The sequence below is a fragment of the Oratosquilla oratoria genome, chromosome 1 (genome assembly GCF_046742065.1).
Source record: "Oratosquilla oratoria isolate Oo_2021 chromosome 1, ASM4674206v1, whole genome shotgun sequence".
Classification (NCBI taxonomy): Eukaryota; Metazoa; Arthropoda; class Malacostraca; order Stomatopoda; family Squillidae; genus Oratosquilla; species Oratosquilla oratoria.
Window position 1 is genome coordinate 107,607,363 of NC_134777.1, and position 20,648 is coordinate 107,628,010.

The 20,648-nt window shown below is 52.0% G+C and overlaps 1 protein-coding gene across 4 annotated transcripts in view; it reads right to left on the minus strand.

The window, feature by feature from the left end:
• LOC143024761 (uncharacterized) overlaps positions 1–20,648 on the minus strand; it is a 271,674-nt gene that overhangs the window by 206,262 nt on the left and 44,764 nt on the right. For all 4 annotated transcript variants that reach the window (XR_012966299.1, XM_076183888.1, XM_076183902.1 and 1 more), the window contains exon 4: positions 9,876–20,648. This exon is cut by the window's right edge and continues 200 nt beyond it. Coding sequence is in view for 3 of the 4 variants with exons in the window: in XM_076183888.1 (XP_076040003.1) it covers positions 9,876–20,648 (10,773 nt within the window). In the remaining variant the exon portion in view is untranslated. The remainder of the gene's footprint in view (positions 1–9,875) is intronic.

A 20,648-nucleotide genomic window follows, 5' to 3' on the forward strand; every position in this document is an offset into this window, starting at 1 on the left:
AATATAATCTAGCGACACACTAGTTTTGTCCACGAAAGCAAACGAGAACAGAAATTACTCGACATTAAAACGCCGTCCCATGACGACGCCAAACGATAACGAAACACAAGGGCTGGGGACGAGAATGATTCTTTCTGGAATGATGTCTGCCTCGGCAACAAACCGTTCCAGATATATATACATATACAGGACACTCTGTCGAGTACTTCGAAAGTGCGCCGAGGTCTAACTTTTAATTTACTAAACCTGACTGTCCCTACCCAACATTCTTGCTCGACCACCCAAATTAAATCCATATTATCTTCGTACTCGTACACACACACACACACACACACACACACACACACACACACACACACACACACACACACGCACACACACACATGTGTATATACATATATATATATATATATATATATATTACCGAGACAGACGTAAAAAAGTACGTTCGCACGCGAAGTACACACACGCGCGCGCGCACGCACACACACGCACGCACGCACACAAACACACACACACACACACACACTCACCGGGTGAGGACTTTATCGATTTAGATTCCGGCTTCGGCCTTGTATTGTCTTCAGTGTTGTCACCACCTGAAGCACATGCCCGCCGTCAGTACCGCCTCCACTACCACTACTACTTTTACTGATATTGTAGCCCTATTTATGGTTCTATATATTGAACGTAGAGTAAATAAACAAATGAATAACAAGACAAAAACTCGATTAGCCCCCTTAAGCATTATGGACGGTTCTTAACGACTTTGTTTAGGCTAACGCCAGCTTGGACAAAGCTAGTCGTCTTCAGCTGAGGAGGAGGAGGAGGAGGAGGAGGAGGAGGAGGCGGAGGAGGAGGCGGAGGAGGACACCTGCCAAGTTCCAGCGCCCAAACCCCTTTGCCTAATCCACCTCAATGTGGTTGAAGTTCCGCACCGGACTAAATATTTCATTTATCTATTTATTTATTTATTTATTATTTGTTTTTTACTTTTGCTGGCTGATCTCTTTTGGCACCCTTCCCTCAACTGATTCCATTCTCGCCGCTCGCCACGACCAAGACACCGGCCGGCTCTCCTTCATTTCAAAAAATAAAAAAGTCCTCCTCCTCCTCCACACACGTGGTTGCGAAGTCAAGATTCCACAGAAACCAAGAATCAATCACGAAATTCAATGCATACGAGTGATATAAATCACATAGTCCTCGGTCACATTATTTCCGTCACAATGACAATCATCATCATCATCATCAAGAGACCAGCTAATTGACACTCTTCTTTGGCCCACTTCCCCTCTAACACCTCCAACCGCATCCTTCTGCCGCCATTTCCATGGATGGCGTTATCGATTATGTCATCAGCCTTTTGTATTCCGATATTTCGGTCTACTAAACCCATCCTTAGTAAACCCCCAACACCCCACCCCACCCCCGGTCCACGGATCGAGCCTCCCACCGTGACACCTCCAGACGTTTCTCTCTCCCAGTAAAACTCTTGGCAAATTAACAAAACCATAGCCAATGCACATGCACGCACACGAACACACACACACACACATATATATATATATATATATATATATATATATATATATATATATATATATATATATATATATATATATATATATATCCATATACAGTAATTACATATATGCGCACGCGTGGAACATGTACACAACACACAAAACATGCACACGCGCACGCACGCACACACACCAACTAAGGACAGTCTCGTTAAACGAAGGATACACCCCCTTATGGCGTTCCATCATAAGGACCAAGAGCCTCAAAAGACCACTTGAGGCCTATAAGGTCGTTCCATTTCAAGATCCCTAAGACAAAGGGGCCATTCTGCCCTCAGACCACTTAACAGTGGGGCCGTTCCAAGTACAGACCACTTCACTACAAAGGAAGTTTCTGCCATGGGGAAACCTTGACAAAGGCCACCTCCGCTCCTAGGCCGCCCCAAGACGATGACTCGGCGGCGGCGGCGGCGGCGGCGGCAGCGGCGGGGGTCTCTTGGGGCCAATAGCCGCTTCAGCGTGACTTGGTCCACTTCACCACTTCATGTTTGGCACCTAACAGTCATGCTCCACGGACTTCGCTGACTACCTGAGACAAAAGCTGAGGACCACTTTGGGGGGTTGTGGCCCATTCCCCGCGTACAAAGAGTTCTTGACGTCACACAGACTTCTCATCAATCCCTGTCAGTCTGGTTCTTTTACTCATAATCCTAATCTCTCTCTCTCTCTCTCTCTCTCTCTTTTAACTCTAACTCTGAATTATTTATTCGTCGAGAATCTGCGTGTCTTCCATATCATCCCCATCATCATAGCATTCCATGAATAAATTCCTTCCCATGTTCACAGGATCATTTCTTACCCATCTGTTTTGCTGCAATTGCCCGAGATATCTTTTAGCCTCGTTCACATAAGACATGGGCCAATGCTTTCCTTGCTGAAAAGAAAGCCAGCTAGAAGGGATTCGATCAAATGACCTAGAGTACACAGGCCGAGCAGACCAACCACTGGTTCATTGACAAAACAAATTCCTTGACACCTGCTGATTTGTATTCTCGGAAAATTGCGGGAACACTATGCCTCCAAGAAGAGAGCTTGTTTACTTCTGTTACCAAGACTTCCACTGGCATGCATGCATGTATGTATGCGTGTTACACTGAAACCCTTTCGGAAGCAAGACATGCTGCTACTGCTGAAGCGTCCGTCGAAGAACACTTGTTTAGCCAACTGCAAAACCACAACACGTTCTCCCAAGACTCCTCATCTACACAATCGTTTTACCCCATATTCATTACTTGTCCCATAACCACAGGGACTCCACCCTTATATGAATAAAAATTATTTTGCCGTCAGCCATAACAAAGCCTGAAAAGTGTGTCCCTATAGTCATGGGGCTCAGTTTAGGGAAGAGCCATCCTTAGATCACTTATCAGAGTGTGTATATATATATATATATATATATATATATATATATATATATATATATATATGTATATGTATATATATACATACATATATATATATACATATATACATATATATATATATACATATCTATTTATATATATATACATATCTATATATATACATATATATATATACATATCTATATATATATATATATATATATATATATATATATAATATATAAATAAACATGGCAAAATAATCACATTTGGGGGGAATATCAAAATATATATTATATGAAAACCTAAAATTATAAAGTACTCACACACAAACAAGCATCAACACACACACACAGTGAGACAGAGAGAGATAGCGAACAAGAGCGAGAGTGGGGGAAAGCAAAAGAAAGGACGAGAGAGAGAAAAGGAGAAAAGCCCAAAATACGGCCACGGGTTAAAAAAGAAACGGGGTCACTCTCCCCACCTGCATTCATCATTGTAGCAATATAAGAATAAACAAACTTCTCCCAACTACAGCGGACCACAGCCGAGCTGCTACCCCGGACCCCCGTTATCCCATTCATCCCATCCCCCTTCTCCGCCCCCCCGCCGCCCCCCTCCAACGCCAGACGGACCCTGCGGCGGGGAATCACACATGAGCACCCGACGCACAACGGGGAGAACCCAGCGGGGTCGGCGATGTCGTCGAGGGGGAGCCAGAGCCCTAAAATCACTTAAAGGGGACTGTTTCTTGTGCGGTGGCGACGCTGCGCCTAAGGTAGACGTCTCAAAGTCATATATTCGGTCTGGTCTGAGCTAGTTTGGTCTAGCCCATGTACGCACCAATATAACGAGTCCTGGTCTAATATGGCCATGTTGAAACTTAGAGGGGCAACTGTAACTTTGTGTTTATTTACCTACTTCTTTTATTTATGTATTCAAGGTATAATTCAGACAATGAGGGGCTTATCCACGGCCGATGTCGCCAGGTTTGCCATATGTGCTACGACTTCCAACGGCTAATGTGGATGAAGGTGAGACTGGGCAGGGAGATGTGGGTGTTTGTAAGTGCATATAGGCCTGGTAATGAGATGAGCGTAGAGGAAATGGAGGCCTTTTTGGATAGATTTAAATGAGTACATAGAGGGTTTAGGGAAAAATGCTAATATGGTGGTATTGGGAGATCTTAATGCTAGGGTAGGAAGTGAACCAATAGACGGAGTGGTTGGGAAGTGTGGAGTTCCAGGAAAAATTGTGGAGATTTGATGGTAATGTGTATAGAGAGTTGATAGTAGCAAATACAGTGTTTAGGAAGAAAGTCAATCATAAGTACACATGGGCGAGGGTGGTGGATGGAAGAACGGTAGATAGGGCTTTACTGGACTACATAGTGGTAACCACAAGAGTAGGAGGAATTCTGGATGTACATGTTCTTTGGGGAGAGAGCGGGAGTATATCAGATAATCTTTTTGGTGGAAGGTAAGTTGAGAGTGGAGGATAGATGGAGAAAGAAGAAAAGGACGGAAGGTCGGGAGGTGCTTAAAGTAAAATGTTTAAATAAGAAAGAAAAGGAGTACTAGAAGAAGCTGAGAAAGGAGTGAGAGGAAATGAAGGATAGAGTAGAACTAGGAGTGGAGGAGGAATGTGGATGGTTCAAGGAGGTAGCCATAAGGTGTGCAATGTTATCTGGAGCAAAGAGGACGGGAGGAAATAGAAAGACGGGTAGTGGGTGGTGGGATGATAAAGCAAAGAAGGTTATAGAAGAGAAGTGAACATTCATTGATTGATTACAAAATACAACGAATCACATGAGAGGTACAAAGAAAAGAGAAGTGAAGCATAAGATAAAGGAAGCAAAGAGGAAAGCAGATGTGAAATTGGGTAAGAGTATGACAGAATTTTTTGAAAACAATAAAATATGTTTTGAAAGGAAATTAAGAGAGTAAGAGGAGGCGAATCAAAGAGAGAAGAAAAGGTAAAAAGAGGAGACAGGGAGATGATAATGGAAGAAACGAGTAAGAGGAAGATGGCAGAGTATTTTTGGGGCTTGCTAAATATCACGGAGGAAAGGGAGGGAAAGGAATTTGCAGTGGGAAGAGCTAAGAAAATGACAGTGATGAATGAGGAAAATGGAGGAGATATAAGGAAAGATGAGATGCAAGCATTTATTAAAATGATGAGAGCAGGTAAGGCACATGGGTTGGATGGGTGTCATGCGGACTGTGTGTGTGTGTGTGTGTGTGTGTGTGTGTGTGTGTGTGTGTGTGTGTGTGTGTGTGTGTGTGTGTGTGTGTGTGTGTTTGTGTGCGTGCGCTCCGACGAAACCTTCTAGAGTTCTTTGGGGTTCCTTCTTCCCCCGGTGATTCTTTTCCTCCTGCGGCGGCGGGGGCGGCGGCGACTGTCCAACGACTTTCTTCATCATCTGCTGCTGCTGCGAGAGGCGGTGTCTCGAGCCTGCCAAGACCAAGGGGGTCTGACCCTCCCTCAAGAGCGCATTAAAATCCGTCTGGTGTTTGCCAAAATATCATATACAAAGAGCACCACGTTCTGGTCCAATTTCAATTGTCCAGAGCTCCAAAGTAATGGCTGGCTTTAACAACTTTGTTCTGGCTGAGGGGGGCAGGCGATTTTGTTCACCCGAAGCGGCCAAGTGAATTCCTGAAGGATCGGGGTGGGGGGAGTCTCGATCAATTAAGGACTCCTTCAAATCGGAGTTTGCTCCCTCACGTGCAAAAGGTCGCACCCTTAAATGAAAAAACCGTTGTGTTCTTTGCCCGTATAATAAATAAATGAATAAATACATAAATAAATGAATAAATCCAATTGTTACGGTTCTTAGTCTAAGACCACCTCTAGTTCCGGTTGCCCAGGCACCCAGGGCAAAGGTAGCGGCTTGAGCCTTTGTTCCTCACAGCAGCAGTGCTCGGCCTGAACTTGGTGTGAGGCATCGCATTGCCTCTGCCACTTGGCACAACCACCCCCCCATCAAGAAGAAACAAAGACGGTGGCGCCGCGCCGCGCCGCGCCGCGACAACAGCCGCCACCGGTGGTACCAACTGAGCCGCGCTGCATCACAAACACCACCACCTCCAGACTGCTGTGGAGGACAAAAGAAAATCTGGACCGTTCATGAGGGCGGTGTTCTGGTGCTGGATGTGGAGGCGAGAAATGTGGAGGTGGCGGCAGCGGCGGCGACTGGTGGTGGTGGGCAGTAGGTGGTGCTGTGCGGTGGTGGTAACAGGCGCTGTCCAGGAAGGACGAAGGTCAAGGCCGGCGCTTCTTCACGGCACTCGACCATGAGGAGGAGGAGGAGGAGGAGGAGGAGGAGGAGGAGGAGACGGAAGAAGTGGAGGTGGGGGAGGAGGAAGCTAAGGAGGAGGAAGAAGAGATGGTGGCGGAAGTGGAGATAGTGGAGGTGGGAGGATCAACTGGGGAGGGAGGGAGACGGAGAGCTAGATAGATAGATAGAGAGAGAGAGAGAAAGTGGGAATTGAAGAAATGAGAAAGAGTAGGGAAGAGAAAGGATGGGAGGGGAAAGGAAGAGAAGTTATGTGAATGAAATGGAGGGGGAACATTTGTGTAGGAACAAGGGGAGGTGCGAGGAGGGGAGGGGAAGAGAGGAGAGGCAAGGGGAGAGGAGGGGAAGAGAGGGGAGAGGAGGGGAGGGAAGGAAAAGAGAGGGGGAGTTGAGGGGAAGGGAGAGGGAAAGGGATGAGTTGGGAGAGGGGGAGGAGATGGTGTGGTTTGAGGGGGAGGGGATGGTGTGGTTTAGGAGCGAGGGGAGTGGATGGAGGAGGAGGAGGAGGAGGAGGAGGAGGAGGAGGAGGAGGAGGAGGAGGAGGAGGAGGAGGAGGAGGAGGAGGGCAACGCTGCCCTTCTGTACATGGTCCACATATTCAGAATATAAAGCATTAAACTTTCGATTCAAATGGATTTCCACAAGGACAATTCTTTTATAAGGCCAAAAAGATTAAATACATGCATAATTCTGTATGCATACATAATACACAGGTGTGCGTTCATGTACACGCACAGAGACGCAGGCATACACAAGTATATATAATGACATTAAATGCACACATGCATGTCCACACACACACACACACACACACACACACACACACACACACACACACACACACACACACACATATACACACACACACATACACACACACACACATACACACGTTGTACATGGACAAATGAGCGTAAAGAGGCATTACTTGTCACTAAATATTTGCGGGCCAAGAGCGTTTCCTATACCAGAAGATGAAAAAGTCGTCCTTCCGGCCGCAGGCTCCAAGGCCACTCCCCCCCACCCCCACAGTCATTTTCTGCGGATCTCCCTAACCCCGAAGTTCCCGACCTCAGCCCCCCCTCCCCCGCCTCCCCTCCAGCTCCCAGCCCCACCCCACCCCACCCTGCGTTACTATTATCTGGCAGCGCGCAGTGTCATTTGTCGCCCAATATCCCGCGCCCACCATTCCGCCCACTGTCGTCGCAACCGCACGCCCTTCTACATGACATGACATCATTCACAATTGACGGTGTCCCTACGTTCCTCTCCCCCATCCTCGTCATATATCTTATTTCTATATATATATATATATATATATCTTTTACACGTTCATAAACTTTACATTTCCTAACAGTCCCTCCTTTCTTTTCCTGCTGTCGTCATCGTCGTTTCCCTTCTCTTCGTCGGTGTCCTCATTTCCATCACCATTGTCTTCCTTTGTTCTTGCTCCTCCTCTCCATCCTCCTCCTCGTTCTCGTCCTTTCCCTTCGGCAGCACGCCCTCTTCGTCGTCGCCGCTCTTCCATTCCCGCCGCTCGTCTCTCTCTTCCTCCACTTCCGTCATCACATCATTAGCCTTCTCAGAACCTTCCCAGCTTATTCCTTTTTCTCTAAAATGCCAACCCCCTACCTCATTCCACCCAGCAGCGGGGGCCACCATCCTCATACCCACCTTCCCCCTCCTCCCACCTTCTTCCATTCGCTAATTTTGCCTCAAAGAAGAACAAAATTAAATACGAAAATTCCCCCTCGGACGAGGCCGCCGGGATCTTTGGCCCAAGTTTCCCCTCGTCCCTTACCTCGACCGTGAAGAGATGATGCTCCACTCTTTGTCCCCCTCACCCCCCTTTACCCCCACAAGGAAGGAGAGGGGGGGTCGGGGCAGATTAAAGGTGGGGGGCAGGAGTAGAGGGTCTGGGTGGAGGGAAGAGGAGAACGAGAGGGGAAAGGGGCAAGGGGGGTGGCAGAGGGAGGCGGGAGACGAAGGAGGGAAATGGAGGAGGAAGGAAGGAACAATCGAGAGGAGGAAGAGGAAGGATACTACGACGAGAAAGGGTAATATACAGGTGTACTATTTATGGTGAAATACCAGACTCCTCATTTAGATGGGGAATCCCCCACCCCCCCGTCTACTATGTCTTAGTCATTGGCTGCGGCAATCTTTCTTTCGTCCTTTTCCCGCTGCTCCCAAGCAATTTCGTTGAGCGGAAGGAAACCCGGTCAGAAATGACCGACTAGCTCCAAAGCACCTTGTACTCTCGTCAAAGTGAGGGCCTCTCCAACCCCATCCTTACTTACTTAGGTGTAGCTTCTACTCAGAACGATGGAGAACACAATGCTTTCGGACTTGACCTCCCCTGAAACAGGTTGCTCTAGCCTGCTTGGTCAATCCCAAAACCATCTCGAGTACCCATCTGAAACATGCCAATTTAAAAGATTTTGGATTTTGTCCCAGTTGACTCAAGACGACTTTACTCAACTTAAGAGAAAGCCTGAAAACGACGACGACGACGACGACAACTCTAGTACTGCTCACCGCAGGCTCTTTTTTTTTTCCCTCCGTGTCTATCAACACAAAGAGCCACGGACCCTCTGGACGACCAGATGAAGAGGTCTTCAAGAACCCAGAATTGCTATGGTGTTCCAGAGGGCTAGGAAAAAGATGGTGGGTGATGAGGGGGATGAAAGGGTGAAAGGGTAAGGAAGTGGAAAAGGTTGAGGAAGGAAAAAAAATGCTGGAGGAGGGGGAAAATGAGGAAGAAGAAAAGGTGGAGGAAAGAAAAAAGTTGGAGGAAGGGAAAAATGAGGAAGAGGGAAAAAAAAGAGGTACAGGAGGCAAATGAGAAAAAATGAAAAGGAAGAGGAGGGCGAGAAGGAAAACGAGAAAGTAAAGAGAATAGGAAAAGAGGTACAAAAGAACGAAGAGAATGAGGAAGAACAGAAGGAAGAGTAATAACATTATATGGGGGAGGAGGAAGTAATGGTGGATGAGGAGGAGGGTAAGGAGTAGCAGGAAGACGAGGGAAAGCAGGGAAAGAAAATATAGGAAGAGGAAAAAGAGAAAGAGGAGGAGAGAAGAAGGAAGAAGAGGAGAAGGAGAAGGAGGAGCAGAAGGAAGAGAGGGAGGAGGAGGGGAGAAGAAGGAAAAAAAAAAGAGACGAAAGAGGAGGATATGACGAGAAGATGAGGAGAGGATGAAAGGAGGACGAAAAGGAGGAAGAGGCAGAGGAGGATGAGGTAGAGAAAGAGTTGAGAGGAGCAAAGGAGGGGAGGAAGGGTAGGGGTAGTGGACGGGGAAGAGTTGGGAGGAGGAGGGGAAAAGGAGGTAAGGAGGAGGAATAGGAATTGAGGAGGAGGAGGAGGAGGAGGAGGAATTGTAAGAGTAGCCTACCAAAAACAAGTGAAGCGACAACGCCATAACGACGGGCTCCCTCGCACGTGTCAAATAACAACAAATAAAACTATAATGGAAACGAAATCTGCGTCTGATGGCGAATAAGACTTGCACCCACCCACCCACCCACCTCCATCTCCTATAGTACTACTACCACCGTCAGCAAGAGACGGCGCAAGTGGACAAGGGCGGAGTTCCTCTTCGCAAGTCCTACTCGAAATCAGCACAAAGTTTAAGTGTAATTGTACTCACCAAACTCGTGTATGCGTGAGGCGTAGTCCCTCCCACGAGGATTCGAACTCATTGTGTTCTCGAGGATGACCCCCTGGTTCCCGTGGCTCTTCCTCCCTGGCGTTCGCCCGCGCTCCCTGGCAGGTCCCTCTCGGCCGCTGGTTTCGTGTGATCTCAGACCCTGCTTCGTCTTGGTCGGGTGGCTCCACGAAGAACCTCTTCGAAGTGGGGTGCCCGGATTTAGTGAGCGAGCCCTCTCACCTTCACCTCTTGGGCCCCACCCGCGAACAACCTGAGGGAGAACCAAAGGAGGCCGTCTGGAGGCAAAACTTGTCTCTGTAGTGTTGGCAGCTTGCCTCTCTGGACCTTCGTGGTCAACAGTGGTGGCACCTTGACCCTCCGAATTTTGAAGGACAACAGTTTTAGAACCTTGACTCTCAGGAGTTCCAGGAAATATAACGTTACTTCGGTGCTCAGGTACATCAGGAGCTCCCGGTGTCGAGCGGGTGCCTGCTATCGGGAGGGCGCCTCCGTGCAGACGGATGTAGCGTGTGTACGATTCCAAGGGTTTCTGGTGAGGTGCACGAACTGGCAGAGACTCCTCTGGGCGAGGATCTTCGTCAATAGCTATTCTTGTGAGGTTCTTAGTTCCTCTTCCTGAAACATCTTCATTTCTTCGCTTTTCCTCTTCTAATTCCACCAACATTTTCTCCTCCTCGCCCCCAACTTCATCTTCTCTCACATTATTTTCAATATGATGTCCAAAGGAATCCAGCCGTTCCCCAAGACTCTTCGAATTCTCTTTCGTCTTCTCTAATTTACTGCTCTTCCCACGAATATCATTGCTGACGTCATCACCGCTCGAGTTCTTGGGCTGGCTCTCCGTCCGAAGACCTTGAGGCTCTGCTGCTGCTGCTGCGCCCTTCCAACTTGTTCCCAAGTTTCCCAAAGACTGTTTCCCGAGGTTATTGTGATTATCGTCGCCATTCCCCTCTGGATGGTGCGACGACATATTTTCCTCAACGTTTCGACCAAGTTTCTTATCAGGCTTTCTGATGGAGATCGATTCTTCGAACAGAGGAAGAGAGTTGTATGAGAGGCTCTCCTCCAGAGTTGTCGACGTGGGGAAATTCCTTGTCTCTCCCCCGTCTGAGCCCAAAAGCGCAGATCCAGATCTGTGGCGGGGCGCGGGGTTGGAAGAGCTCGTGGGTAATGTGTGAGACATGGTGGGTGACGTTAAGGGTGTGGGTAAGGGTGTGGGTCGGGTGTGGGCTGCCGGGGACGTGTCACCACCTGAAGATGAGGCGTCAGGAGGTGGTGGAGATGCCCCGTCGGGCATGGGGGAGATGGACAAGAGGAATGATGCAGGCGAGGATGCGGGTGAGGATGTGGGTGGGAATGAGGATATGGTTGAGATGCTGCTGCTGCTGCTGCTGCTGCTTGTGAGTGTGGTACCGGTGGTGGTTGCGGCGGGGACACTGGTGGTAGTTGTGACGGGGACACTGGTGGTAGTTGTGACGGGGACACTGGTGGCGGTTGCGGCGGGGACACTGGTGGTGGATGTGGTGGGGATACTAGTGGTGGTGGTTGTGGCGGGGACACTGGTGGTGGATGTGGTGGGGATACTAGTGGTGGTGGTTGTGGCGGGGACACTGGTGGTGGTAGCTGCGGCGGGGGCATTGGTGGTGGTGGTGGTTGTGGCGGGGACACTGGTGGTGGTTGTTGCGGCGGGGGCACTGGAGGTGGTGGTGGCGGGGACACTGGTGGTGGTGGTGGCGGGGACACTGGTGGTGGTGGTGGCGGGGACACTGGTGGTGGTGGTGCCGGGGACACTGGTGGTGGTGGTGGTGGTGGGGGCACTGGTAGTGGTGGTGGTGGCGGCGGCACTTGTGGTGGTGGTGGTGGTGGTTGTAGCATGGACACTGGTGGTGGTAGCTGCGGCGGGGGTACTAGTGGTGATTGTTGCGGCGGAGGCACTGGTGGTGGTAGTTGCGGCGGGGACACTGGTGGTAGTTGCGGCGGGGACACTGGTGGTGGTTGTGGCTGGGGCACTGGTGGTGGTTGTTGCGGCGGGGGGACTGGTGGTGGTTGCGGCGGGGACACTGATGGTGGTTGTGGCGGGGGCACTGGTGGTGGTTGTTGCGGCGGGGGTACCGGTGGTGGTTGCGGCGGGGGTACCGGTGGTGGTTGCGGCGGGGGCACTGGTGGTACCGGCAGTGGTACTAGCAGTACTGGTTGTGGTATTAGTGTTACCGGCGGTGGTATTAGCAGTACCGGCCATGACACCGGTGGTGGTACCAGTTGTGGTAGTTGCGATGGTACTGGTGGTAACGACGGTGTTGCTGGTGGTAGCGGCGGTGGGACTGGTGATACCGGTGTTGGCACTGATGGTGCCGGTGGTGGTGGTACTGGTAGTATCTGGGATACCGGCGGTGGTGCTAATAGTAGCGGAGGGGGCACTGGTGGTAGTGGCGGTGGTGGTATCGGCCGTAGTGCTGGTGACACTGGTGATACTGGCTGTGGTGGTGTCACCCGTCTCCAGGTCGTTGGGGAGAGACGGAGGAGGCGGAGGAGGAGGAGGCGCAGCGTAGAAGTCCGAGTGGGTGGTCGGTGGGTTTTGATAGGTGGGCAATGTGGAGGGCGGTAGCGAGATGGACAGCGAGGACGTGAATGGAGAGGAAAAGAGAGGGAAGGCCCGTTGCTGTTGTGCCTCCCATAATGGGGTTCCGGCGTCAACGAGGACTGCCTGGTCTTCGGAGGGCGTTCCGTGCCACATCTCCTGCAAGTTATGACCCTCCCCTCGCTGCCACGCTGGCACTCGAACGGGTGATGGCCTGGGAGTCATGTCCAGCTGGAATGGAGAGGCAGCACGAGGGGTGGAGGAGGCAGAGGAAGAGACAAACGGTTTGATCCCACTGGTAGCCGAGCCTCCTAAATCACTACTACCGCTTGTCTTCACAGTCGCTGCTGCGACTGCTGAAGGAGATGTACTTCCTATACCGGGAATAGCCAGGCTTACGGCATCTGCCACATCGGTAACGCCACCTGAACGCCGTTGCAGGGCACTGTCATCCCTGGGGTAACTGGGGGCCGAGTTCCTCTCCAGTTCATACGAGGACGTGTCACTTCGAGTCGTACTTTTGATCTCCTTCGGGAAGTCGTCCTTAACATCTCCCTTTTCGAAGGGTGGTGACAGGGGCACGGCACAGGGTTGCGAAGGATGACAAGGCTGAGATTCTTCCAAAGATACACTATTACCGTCAGTGGCAGTAACAGTGTCGGTGGCACAGCCACCGGAACAAGGCGATGGCGCCCGAGCCGAAGAGGCGCCGTCACTGAGCCCGGGCGTCTCGTCTCCGTACCCAGATTCTTTGACCAACTCTGCCCCTTGGTCAGGACGGACCAGACCCAATTCCTCCAAAGACGCGGTAGGCGACGGATACCCAGGAAGGTCGACCTTTAACCGACTAGTCGGTTCTTTTGGTTCTCTGAGAATTTGAAAGGATTTCCCGTCTGTGGCCCTAACGAGTCCAAGAAACCGCCCCCGCCGCCATCCCCGATCCCGTGAAGTTGTGCTGGCGGGGGAAGCTTCTGTGGCCCAGTAGTTGCGGCCTTCGACCCCATGCGATCCGTTTAATATCTGCGCTGTGTGGTTCTCCTCCTCTTCTTCCTCGTCCCCTGCCACTACCATTTCCCCCTTCTCTTCTTCTTCTTCTTCTTCGTTCTCACCCACCGTCAACTCCTTTTTCTCCTCGAGCTCGTTGTTGCCTTCGCGGTGTTCATAGTAATTCCCATAATCCCCATCATTGTCCCCCGGCACTGCGTCACGTCCAAAACTCCTCCTCCTCCTCCTGCTGCTGCTCCTTTCGGCTTGTCGTTGCGTCTTGTCAGCAGCAGGAGCAGCAGGAGCACCGCCGCCGCCGCAATTAGACGTCACGGGGGGAAGCGCCGCATCCAATAAGCCACTTGCTCCTGACGGTGCTCCCGTTATGGCCCATCCAATCCCGTCCTTGGCCCCCTCCGCCTCCTCTTCCGCACCCACCGGGGGGGATGGAAGGAAGCTCCTCTTCAGTCTCTCCCGAGGAACTCGACTCAACCCCGCCTCCTCCTGCGAGGGCACAGGTCCGGAGTTCCTCTTCAATTTCCCTCGAGAATTTCGAGTAACCCCTACCTTCACCAGATGGGGGGCTGCGGGCACAGAGTTGCTTTTCGGTCTCTCCTGAGGAATCCTCGCCTTCTCTTGTGTCGGGACGGAGTTCTGTTTTTCCTGGGGAGTTTCACCCACTTTCTCTTGAAGTAGGAAGCTCCCCTCTAATTTCTGTGGAGAAACTGGACTAACACTGCCATGTCTCTGGTGAGGAACTTTCACAGGGTTAAGGACCTCGTATTCATAAAGTTTCGCATCGAACTCGCGTCCCCGAAGAACTGCACGGTCGTCGTCGAGATTCTCGATCTCCCGTTCCTGCTGCGTCATTTCACCGAAGCTCTCCTGCCGCCGCTCCCGCTCGGGCACTCTACCATGGGCCTCTCTTCCACTCAGCCGTGGCACTGCATTCTGGTTCCCCCAACTCTGTGCTGCCACTTCATTCCGACTCCCCTTTCCTTGTTGCGGCACAGCCCTCAGTCCCTTCTGTGCTGCAAGAACTCTATACTGTTCTTCCTCTGGTGCTGCAATCACTCCGTGCAGTCCCTCCTGTCGTGCAGGAACTCCGTGATCCTCCTCATACTCTGAAGTTGGCGATACAATATGCGACTCGGCGGACACGTCATCGCCACTGTCAGGGAAACGTGGACCAAGTTCTGGAGTTTGAATATTAGAAACTCTTGTGATGTAAGAAAGGTCATTTGCAACGGAGGTGACGAGAGAATCTCTACCGTAAGCATCCACGGCTTCGGTGGGGAAAGCGTCCTTCACGGCTTCTAAGGTGGAGGAGCCGACAGGGGAGGAAATGCGAAAAGGAGCTCTGGCACTACTACCACCAGAAATCGTGCCACTTACTAGATACGATGCATCGCCAGTAAGAGTATCAACAGAACGTGTACTATCGGCTGAATGCACAATACTATACGTTGGCGCGGAAGTAATAGCAGTAGAAATCGTTGAAGAAGCTAAATATGAGGACCCAGGCGGGGCGGGGCCAGGGAAGAAAGCCGGGACAGCAGCAGGGGCAGCACGAGGAGACGCAGCAGCAGCAGCAGCAGAGGCAGCAGCTGGAACAAGAGCGGCGGCAGCAGCAGCAGCAGCACCGGCAGCCACGTAGCTATTCTGATCTGTATCGATCTCCGCTGAAGCGCGCAGGGCCAGGGAAGCTCTCGTCATCGTCGTCTTTGTTGTCACTGCCGATTTCGGGAACTCCTCGGCCCCGGCCCAGGCTCCATTTCCTAAATGGTCGGACGATGAGCTTGGCCCGTTTCCGGCCTCTTTTCGGTTGCTGGAACCTTTTAATCTCCCGCGGTCAAAGGAAGTGGAAGAAGAAGATGAAGAGGATGAGGATGGGGAGGAGCCCTCAGGTTCCCGCCCCCTCTTCCCAGCCGGGGTCACTCCAGAGCCCCTAAACCCGTGGCTAACCCACTGGGGGCCACTTTCGACAGGAACTTGAACTTGAAACTTTGTGGAGTGGGGCATAGTTTCTGACGTCCCGCTCGCTGGTGGCTCTCTAAACTCGGGCTTTTCCCTCCCCACTTCTTCCTCGTTCACTGCAGAGTTTCTCCCGTGGACCGTGGACATCCCTCCAGAGGTTTTCGCTTCTAAATCTCCTTTCTCCACTTCCTCAGGAGTATCTTGCCCCTGATGACCAAGCTGACGCGGCCCAATAAATCTTGCTCCTTGATTCGTTACCTTGTTTTTCGGTTCTCGGGTTCTTCTTCCATCTTCTGCCTGCAGCCCTCCGGCTCCGACGCGATGTTTCGCATCCATCTGGCCCCCCTCGTGTCGCCTATCGACGTCATCATTATCATCATCACTCTTTGGAGCTGAAGCATCGTCGTTCTGGAAAAGGAACCTGTTCCTCCTGCCGGGGGTGAAAGAGACCGAGTTTAACCCCCTTTCTCCTTCTGGGAGCCCGTCGGAGTGCCCATGTCTCTTTAATTCTTGGGCAGGCTCGCCAAAGAAAATGTGTAGACGTTCTCTTGAACCAAGAGCCTGCTGAGCAAACCTCGGACCGTCTACCACCGCAGGAACATTGTTCATCACTGGGAGCCAAATGCCTCCCGACTTGATCCAATTTCCCAGTGTTGGGTCGCGTGTAGCTGGACCCTTAATTATTTCGCCCTCGAGGCCTCCGCCCCCTCTTTGGGGAACGCGGCCTTCTTCCAGCTGCAAAACTGGCCTTTGCACGTCGTGATCCCCGTCATGTCCACGAACTTTTATCTCTCCGAAGCCGAGCTGAAGCACAGATTTATCGGTACTTGGATTCATGAAAGTTTGATCTTCGAGCCTCAACGAAACAAAAGTGCCATCGCCCGGCGCTCCTGTTCGGGAGGAAGCGGAGGAGGTGGGGGCGGAAGAAGTGGAGGCGGAGGAGAATGACGAGGTGACGGGGGAGGAGGAGGAAAGAAAGTTCAAAGGAGAATAAGGAGGGAAGTTGGAAGAGGAGATGGGGAAGCTGTGGGAGGACGAAAAAGAGGAGGTGGGGGAAAAGGAGGAGGAGGAGAATGGGGTGGTGGAGGGGTTGTTATTGATGCCAGTGGTGGAAGTAGTGGTAGTGATATGTGCTGCAGGATCCCTCGACCCGGCACCAAGACTGCTTGGGCTGCCTTCAAAAGAATAGTAATGGTCTTTGTTGTTTGAAGTGCCTTCCGATCCACGGCTATGCTGAACTCCCCCCTCACCCTCACCTTCTACCACCACTACTTCTTCGAGACTTTCTCCCGTGCCTGCGGCAGGGGCTTCCAAGAAGTTCTCGGCGTCCCTGTCACCTCTACGGTCAAGGTCCTCCACTTCATCCTTCTCCTCAGTTCCTTCCCACTTCCGCTCTCCATCTTCAATGACGAGATCCGAAACCCCCGGCGAGTTCCCCTGATCTCGACCACCGGTGAGCGCCTGTAGCGTTTCCGGCCTCTTGTTGGTATCGGGTGGTCGTCCTCTCCGGTCTCCTTCGCTGGTGGAGTCACTCACGCCCCCTGTACCACCCTCGCCGAGCTTGTACCTGTGGCCGTTACGACTTTCTTGGCCAATGACGAGGTCCAGTGGGTAGGAATCAATGGGCCTTGCGTCTACTGTTACCTTCGGGGTTAGGACTTCCTCTCCAGAGGGCGTCTTTGCCCTCCTCTGGGTCTCCATGGGCTCCTTTGTCCACTGTAAATCGACCGTGGCCTGGCGTGGCCCCTGAAGGTCACCAACACGATCTTTCTTCGTCGGGGCAGGAAGGCCTTCAGGGCCGACGCCAGCACGCCTTCCAAGTTCTATTTCACTACCGTCCCCACTATATCTCTCCTGATGGAGGAGGATGGGAGTCGGCCTCGTGGCCCACGCGTGGCCCTCATCCACGTCAATGTTTTCCGTCTCGTGTAGTCCTCGCGCCTCTTCTCCTTGGCCATTCGCATTCATCTCCCCTCGTGCCCCTTTTCCAGCGGAATACGAGTCGGTCATTTGTACCTCCTCCTCGTTCTTCCCAGCAGCCGTTAATTTCTTGTCCGGCTGCCACTCCTGAATCCTCTTCCGGGAGTGCATATTGGTTCCTTCTGCGATTCCTTCGTCCTTCCCCAGCAAAACCCCCTCCAAGTTCTCTTGCGTGGTTCCTCCCACTGCCGCTCGCCCTGCTGCCCCTGCAGCTGCTGCAGCTGTTGTTCCTCCTGCTGCTGCTACTTCACTCGTTTCTCGGCAAATTTCACATTCATCTTCGCCTTCATTTCCATTTCCTCTTTTATTGTTAGGATGTGCCTCGAATTCGCCATGAACCGACGACCTCGTCCTCCACCCCCATCCCTCTATTTCCTCCTCCTCCGTTGGTCCACTCTTCAAAGAAATCGTTAATTCTCCCTCTTTTGTCGCGGTTGCGGCTGTTGCCGTCGTCACCTTCGTCGTCGTCGTACTCCTCCTATTTGCGAAATCCGGGTTCCTGTCGATGCCACCATTAATTTTACCATCGAGTTCTTCTGGTGAAAGCCCTGATTCAGCCGCTTCCAGCGTCCTCCAATCTTCTTTGCTGTCGTCGTTTCCCTCTTCCTCCTCCTCTTCGTTCTCACCGTCAGACCCCTTTCTCTCAGCCCCCCTCTTATTTCCTTTTGTCTGCCTTCCAACTTGCATTTGGTTCAACATTTCCCTCTGTGACCCGTCTCCTTCTTTATTTTGAAACCACTTTGCTGGGCCGCCACCATAGGTCCCCTTCCCTGCCGCCGCCGCCGCCGGAATTGTCCTGCTGCTTCTCCTCCCTTTACTCCTCCTCCTACTCCTTCCTCTTCCTCTTCCTCCTCCTGCTCCTCGCTTTTCCCATTCTTCCTCCATGTCCGTGCTAGAACGTGCCTTTCTCTTGTGGGAGTTTTTCAAAGCCTCATTATACGGATACTGTTCCACTTGTGATGCGTTTATTTCTTCATCAAGTCTGCCTCGTCCCCAGTGCCCTCCAGGAGGAGGTGGCGGAGGCGGCAGAGGCAGAAGTAAGGACCTCCTTCTTCTTTTCCTCCTTTTCGTAAGCCTATCACCACCACCACCGAGGTCTTTCCACCACTCGTACATATGTGCTGCGACGTGTTCTGCTGGCCAGCGCCCTCGGTGTTGTTCATCTGCTGCAAGCGATGAAGAGAGGCCAATCGACTGCCCATGAGGGAGTTCCTTCATTACCGAAGCGACCACTTCTGCTCCATTTCCAGCTCCTTGCCAACCCATCCCTCTTCCGCTTTCTCTTCTTCTTATTGTGTCTTCGAACTCTTCAATTCCCTCCCTCGTCAGCGTATCGTCGTCTGGGGCTGCCTCTTCTTCTTCTTCATCTTCTTGCCAGGATACACCAGCGAACGTTTGTCCTTCGTTGGCCTTGTTTTGCTCCCCGCCTCCCGCACCACCTCCACGGTCATCTGACAGGTAATGCTCTTTCTTGCGTAAACTAAGGAGAAACTCAATTTTCCCTCGACGATCATAGCGTGGCTGTAAACTCCTCAGTTTGGCTCCAACGAGTTTCTTTTCCATTAAAAAACTTTCCTCCTCCTCATCCTCATCCTCCTGCTCCCCCCTGGAGGAGGTTTCTGCCTGCTTTAGTGAAACCCTTCGCGTCCCCTGAGAAGGATCTTGTGATCCTGAGGCCTCGGTCGGCGCGGTTGGACCGTCAAGTCGATAACTGTGAGCTGGCCTCGTCTGCAGGGGAAGTTTTCTCGTTATGGACGCCCAATGCGAGCCACCGCCATCACCTTCTCTTCCTCCTACTCCTCTTCCGCCGCCGCCGCCTTCAACCCCATCTGGACTCCTCGTATATTGCTGTTCTCTCACCTCATCGTCTCCATGCTGCCGAAAGAAGACACTCCCGCTCAAATATTTTCTCTTTGTTTCGCTCACTTCGTTCGACTCTCCGAAAGCCTCCGTGCCGTCGTTGTCAGACCGCAGAGCCCGCGGTGGCTCCTGATGGCTAGAAGACACCGCAGGATCTTGTTGCTCCGTTCCTTCGAAGCGGAAAGGGTGGCTATGGAGACCTCCACCAGTGTGCTGAAAGAGGGTAGTCGGGGTCACAGGAGGCTCCCTTTGAGTCTGTTGGTGAAAAAGTTCGGGAGGATGGGGAAGGTGGTGGTGTTGCTGAAGGACTTGGTGGGATTGTTCCTCCTTCCAGTCCCCAACGGTGGGCCAATTTTCTCGACGGCCATCGTCTTGCCAAGATTGCGGCCTGGACGAAGCAGGCGAGGAGCGCTCTGCTGCACTTGGCACCAAGTTACTTTTTCCTCCTGCCTCCGCCCTTTTTGCCCGCAGAGGCAGCTGCTGGTCGTTAGAGGCGTAGGTCATGCGATCAATGTGTGGGGAAGATGCCGCGTCACCACCGCCACCGCCACCGCCACCGCCACCTCCGCCGCCACCACCAGTGCCACCGCTGCTGGTGATGATACTCATTCTGCTAGTGCTGCTCCTGCTGTTCTTCCTGCTGCCCCTGCTCTTGCGGACTCCGTCACTACGAATCTCATAACTCGCAGTGGTCGCGGTTATTGGTCCATGTCGAGTCTCTGCCGCGTCGTGTTTATCATCATCGCGTGACGGGCGTCGGAGCTTCCGAGGACCTTCTCCCGTACCAGTATTCTTTTCTCTTCCTCGACCTTCTTTCTCCACCTCATGCTTCTCTTCTTGTTGCAGTTCCGCCGTGAAGTCCTCCTCCTTCGTCAGCCCCACCAAGTTCCTGTGATGGACAGCCTCCCCCGTACGAGGGGGACCCTTCTGGAAGAGAGGATAGTCTTCGAATGGATCATCTTCTGGGCCGGTCTGATTTGGGAGTTCAACCACTTCGTTAATATCTCCCTCAGGAGAACCTTTGATACTTCTGCCAAACCTAGATCTCGAAGAAGCCTGCGGGAGAGGCCGGTTCGGACCATAAGTCTTCCCCTGCGTTGGGGGCGGGTGGATCGTGTGGAGGTAACACACGTTCGAGTCCCAAGACTGAATGGGCACGGTTCCTTTCTGTTTGCTGGTTCCCGGACTCTTGAGCACGCGAGGTCCTCGAATGGTTCTTCGCACCGTTATCCAGTCTTTCTTTTTGCTTCTGACCACTTCTCGCGCCATCGCCAGCAATTCGTGGGTCAAGTGGTCTGGCAAATGGATTCCTAATTTGGACACGAGCTTCTCGACATCGACATCTTCCTCCCAATCTTCTCCCCCCATCCCAT